Below are 6,036 nucleotides of genomic sequence, written 5' to 3'. Positions count from 1 at the left end.
TTACACCAGGGATCATCCTTAAATAATCCATACCTTTTCACATTAGTCTTGGAAGTACTTGCAAAGCACATCCAAGAGTCTGTGCCATGGTATATGCTTTTTGTCGATGATATCTTCCTTATGGGAGAGTCAAGGGAAGACCTAAATAAGAAGTTGGACTTATGGAGAGAAGCTCTAGAAGTGTATAGTTTGCGTATAAGTCATAGCAAGACAGAATATATGGAATGTAAGTTCAGTCTGAGAAGGAAAAACCCTAATATAGAGGTGAAGATTGGAGAAAACATCCTACAAAAAGTTAAAAATTTTAAGTATCTTGAGTGCATCATACAAAATAATGGAGAGATTGAATAGGATGTAAATCATAGGATCCAAGCAGGTTGGTCAAAATGGCGGAGTGCATCTGGCTTTATATGTGACAAAAAAGTGCCTTTAAAACTTAAAGGTAAATTCTATTGCACTACTATAAGACCTGTTATACTTTATGGTATAGAGTGTTGGAGCGGCCAAAGGAGAGTATGAACATAAGCTAAGTGTGGCAGAGATGAAGATATTGAGATGGATGAGTAATCATACATGATTGGACAAAATAAGGAACGAAGATATAAGGGAGAGAGTTGGAGTAGCACCCATTGTGAAAAAGATAGTAGAATTGTGTCTCAGGTAGTTTGGACATGTGAGAAGAAGACCGACAGAACACACAGTCAGGAAGGTGGATAAGATGGAAGATGGATAAAGAGTGAACGGCAGAGGAAGACCTAAAAAGACCATTCATGAGGTGGTCAAACGAGATCTACATGTAAACGGTCTCTCTGTAGATGTGATACATGACAGAGCTCAATAACATTGTTTGATTTATGTAGCCAACTCCACCTAATGAAACAATACTTTGTTGTTGTTGTATAAATAATTATTATACATATGTTAATAAAAATGATTAAAGTCATGGTAAGTTTATACAGAAACTATGAGTTACCTACTTATCCATATAAAATAATATTAAAATATAAAATATATATTAAAAATAAATTAAAAATTACATATATTTATATATAAATACATGGATAAATTTTTAGTATGCATATAATATTTTTTATCACTAAATTATCATTATACGTTTTTCAAATAAATTAAAATTTTACCATTAAAGAAAGAAAAGGTATAAAAACATATAAATTATAACTTAAAAATTTTAATATTTTTAATTAAAATTTATTAATTGATGAACACTATATATAATATATCTAAAATTTTCAACCATATCACGTTAATGAAAAGATACTACATTCAACTTAAAATTCTAAGACATTAAATTAATAAATCTCTTATCTTATAAATTTTTTACATTTTTTTTATGTGGGACTAATTTTATAAAAAATCTTAAAATAAAAGAAAAAAAGAAATAATCTTTATTCATAATGCATAGCTTTTTTCAATCGATTGAGTTGCATGGTACAAGATAATATCATTATTTGTATTTTTGTTAATTTCAATTGATTAACGTTACAAAATCAACAAAATTTATTATTTTTAACCAATATTAAATTTTAAAATATATAAACACAAATTATATTAATTCACTCGTAGTTACAAATTATATTAATTCATAAAATTATATACTTTATACATCTATAAATATAAGTGCATAGCATTGCTCTTTCAATTATATACAGCTTTTGCATCAAAGAATTGACTGCAACGTTTTCGTTTCTTTTTTGCCTATTAACAAAATCTATAATAATTTATAATTAAGAGATAAGTATAAGTTTTGGAAGAAAATGGAAGGAAGAGGAAAAACGGTTAAGGCTTTAATTGTTATGTTGTCTGTTAGTTGATTTTAAATTTTTTGGTAGATATTTATAATTATTTTTATATAAAATTAATAATTAAAACATTAAATATGTTAAATTATCTAATTACTTTTAACTAATAATTTTAAATGTAGATAATTTTACGTAAATTTTTATTATTATTTTATTTTATTTGCCTTGTAAAAAGCAAAGATGAGAAATTAAAGGTGCTGCATCACATTGGCAAGTGACAACACATGAGATTGGATTCTATTCAGTAAACAAAAAATTGGATGGTGTCAATTGTAATTTTTCACCTTTCAATGTTCTCTCTCATATTTAATTTTAACTCTATTTATAAAATTAATGGTTAGAGTTTAAGGATAAACCTTCTTCTTTTAATGATTATATATTATTAAATATTAAAAAGGAAATAATTAAAATACATGAGAATTGATATGATCAATTCAACAAGTTGTTAATGATGTTCACTATTTCCGACCTTCCCCCACCTGAAAAGTCCCCCCTAAACTCTTCAACAGTAATCCATCCCCTATTGAGGAGTTTTTCTCTCAATAAGATTTGTTGCACCAAAAGCTATGTCTGAAAGCAGCATAATCTCATCGTTGATCTTGGTAACAGCAGGGTTAACGATCTTCGCTTCGGCCAAACCTTTGGCGCAGTTATCGGCGTCATCGCCGGCGATCTTGGCATCATAATTCGCAGTAATGGGATCGTTCTCGATCCCTTTAAGGGCACTCTGGAAGGATGCAATGACAGCATCATAATCGGATCCAGCGCATTGTTGAATCGCCGGAGACTTGTCCTTCTCCGCCAAAGTCTGAAGGAATTTCTGTCCCTTGCCGGCCTTGTTCACTGCCAAGGTAAGGATCAACTTTGAGATCTGAAGAGGGCTCTTTGCTGCTAGAATCTTAGGGTTTGATGTCAGGATGTCAATGCATTTTGCCTTTTCTATCACCAGTTCATCGTCACAAACTTTAGTTATCAAGTCGGTTATGGGAAGGGATTTTCCCAAGTTTACACGAGCTTGTGCAACATTGCCAATGATGAGAATCAAGACAAGGCTGAACAAGATGGAGGATTGTGTTGAGGAATTCATATTGATAATAATGGTGTAGGAAGATAGTTGTTTGATTTGGGTGGGGGAAGATGAATTCTAAGTGGTGTTAGGGGCTCTCTTTATAGTTCATCATAAATTATGAAACGCTAAATTTAGAGTAAGACGGAAACTACTTATGGAAATGTTCAACTAGATAAGAGATATATTAGGTAGCAACTCACGTACTGTCGCAAAAAAACGTCTTTTTTTTTTTTTTAAGGTTTAATTCATAAATTAACTAATTAAGCATAATAAATTATTAGATAAAATAAAAGTAAATAAATTAATTTAAAAAATGAAAAGTTTGGAATTTTTCTTTAAGTGATAAATAAAATAGTAATTGTAGATGATCGAATTAATATAAGTAGATTATAACTGACAAACATAAATTTTATAATTGTATGTGTGTAAAATTATATAACACAATTGTTCGGTAACTCGGGTACCGGACGATTTGGTGGGATCTTCGGGTTGATAGGTGGGGTGTAGCCTGGAACCGGTTTGCGAGGATGAAGCTGGAGTAGACGACGTCCTGAGTTCTTGATGTGGAGGAGGTGTCACCTACAAAGACACTCCGACATTCTAGTCAGTTGAGTACGCAGGCAAAAAAGGAGGATAAAGTGATGTGTGACGTACCTTCGGGGAGGGGTAGGACCCTCCTCATATATACCGTGTCAAAGGTGGATCCCACAAGAACAAACCCGCCTTCCTCAAAATTTCTCCATACAACTGTGGCAGAACTGACAGAGACGCGTGTCCGAGTCGGCAGTCGAGTGCCTCACACCCGACCATTCGGGTCGGATAGCCTATGAATCAGATAGGCCCACGTGAAATTTGGGTCAGGCCGTAACAACTATTGTAAATTAAAATTATAAAATAGATAATATATATTATTATTAATAATTATAACAAATAATATATAGTTATAAAATTGATTTATCCAAAGTTAAGAGCAAGCTAAGTCCCAAAAGGTATATTAGTAGTTGGAAAACGAATCTATAATATGATGCAAGTTATTTTTAAAAAACAGTTATGGAAATAATACGTTTAATTAAGAACAAGTCCAAAATAAAAAAACATGTAATTAAAAATAAAGTTGTGATGATTATTTTTTATAGAGTAAATTATTATTTTTATTTATAAAAGTTTTTAATACTAATAAATCTATTCACGTATAAATAAAATTATTATTTTTATTCATGAAAGATTGACTTTTACTAATAAAACTATCTGAATCCTAAAAAATTATTTAAAATTCTCAAACTACCTTCTAATATAATCTAACTCTAACTTCTCCTTTTACTCTACACGACTATTTTCACTCAAATCTTTCCTCACCACCACTCTCATCCCCAACTAGCACCATCACTAACGTCATCACCATCCCCAAATCTTTCTCTTTACCACCACCATCGAAAAATAGAGGAAGAGTAAGAGAGAAAGTCGAAACAGAAAGAGTAAAAGAATGACTATAAAGAGAAGCTACTCATTGCCGTTGAAAATTTTATTTTGAAGAGGAGAAGCATTCAGAATTTCACATTCAAATTCAAACAATAATGCTGCAACAAAGCCATATTATTACAGATTCAACAACAAAACTAACAGAACTGCATACATAAATTAAATTCAAATCATAACAACAGATCTGGACCATTTAAATTCAACAATCACAGATCTACAATTCAATAATAAATCAGATTATGGAGATGCAAAATTAGAGAATGAAGTAACAAAAATTAAAAATTGAAAATTGAAAAAGACTGTGACGACGACGTATTGCCAAATCTTTGAATCTCTCAATTCCCAGCCTCGAAGTTTCGTGAGCAGCGCTTCAAAGTCGAAATGCTGGCATGAAGACTGTTGTTGAAGATGGTCCCAATCAGAGTCTACCATGTTCTTGTAAAAGAAAATACGAAGACCAAGGATTTGGTCATCAAAGCGGGGCTCAAGGGAATCGAGAGTGCTACCATTATACAATACCTCATGTGTACTAGCGAAGGAAAGGTAGAAAACGTTCATGGCCCTCGTTGATGGAGTAGCAACAATGACAAACACAGATCTTCAGGCAAGGGCGGTGATGATGTGCAGATCTTATCACCGCTGCTACTGGAATCGCTACTGCCAAGTCACTATTGCTGTCACTAATGTTCTGAAAACCAGATGGAATCGGTCGGTCAAACCAGTTGAACTGAAAATTGATGACTAATTTGATTTGGTTCATATACAAAACTGCTTATTTTAAAAATCGAAATTGAATCAAAAATTCAGTCGGTTGAACCGAATTAGAACCTATTCGGTTTTTAAAAATCATCATTCCTAAAGTCTGAATCATTACAAGAAAAATATTCAATACCATCGAATTTATCATCGGATTTAGTATCGGACGTTAGCGGCAATTTTTCCATTGGATTTTGCTATAAATTTGTAATCCTAAAATATTATCGTCAAAATTGATGTTCTGACGCGAGGTTTGAAATTGGAGGAGTGGTGGTGTGAAGTAAAAAGAAAAATTAGAGTTAGATTATATTAGAAAATATTTTAAAAATTTTAAAAAATTTTTTAGAATTTAGATAATTTTATTAGTAAAAAATCATCTTTCATAAATAAAAATGGTAGTTTTATAAATTCGTAAATAGATTTATCAACATTCTAAATTTTTATTGCTAGTAGAAATGATAATTTATTTTTTTTATATTTATAAGATCGAGTTTGATTATGTGACTAAGAAAATGCTTAATTACTTTGTTATGAATAACTTGATTTTAATTTTTTTGGTTAGAATTAATAAAAAACAAATTAATTTTAAGAAGTCATTAATTTTTTCATTTTATGTAAAGCTGGTTGTGCAAGAACTTATTCTTCTGAAAATACTATTTTTCATCTATTATTATCTTTTATTATCATATTATTTTATTATTTCTGCTCTCAAATCAATAAAATTACTACAACAATTACTGTGATTACAACAATTATGATTTTATCGTTATTTAGAAAAATGATACTTTTGGAAGACAAATTTTCAGTTTTGACTAAATAATTAAAATAAAATAAAATAAAATATTTAAAATAAAAATAAGATATTTCAAACATTAGAAATGAAATTAAAATATAGTCTAAATATTATTAAAG

The 6,036-nt window shown here is 30.4% G+C and overlaps 1 protein-coding gene across 1 annotated transcript; it reads right to left on the bottom strand.

The window, feature by feature from the left end:
• Window positions 1-2,315: 2,315 nt before the first annotated feature.
• On the bottom strand, window positions 2,316-3,000 carry LOC107467747 (uncharacterized). The gene has a single exon (XM_016086924.3). The coding sequence runs from the start codon at window positions 2,905-2,907 to the stop codon at window positions 2,341-2,343; it is 567 nt and encodes a 188-aa protein (XP_015942410.1). The 5' UTR covers window positions 2,908-3,000; the 3' UTR covers window positions 2,316-2,340.
• Between the last annotated feature and the right edge of the window lie 3,036 nt (window positions 3,001-6,036).

The sequence above is a fragment of the Arachis duranensis genome, chromosome 9 (assembly GCF_000817695.3).
Source record: "Arachis duranensis cultivar V14167 chromosome 9, aradu.V14167.gnm2.J7QH, whole genome shotgun sequence".
NCBI lineage: Eukaryota > Viridiplantae > Streptophyta > Magnoliopsida > Fabales > Fabaceae > Arachis > Arachis duranensis.
The sequence above is the reverse complement of the archived record's forward strand: the minus strand, read 5'-3'. Positions and strand labels throughout refer to the sequence as shown.

Coding starts and splice junctions, on each gene's coding strand:
- LOC107467747 (XM_016086924.3), bottom strand. CDS start 2,907: ATGAATTCCTCAACACAATCCTCCATCTTGTTCAGCCTTGTCTTGATT.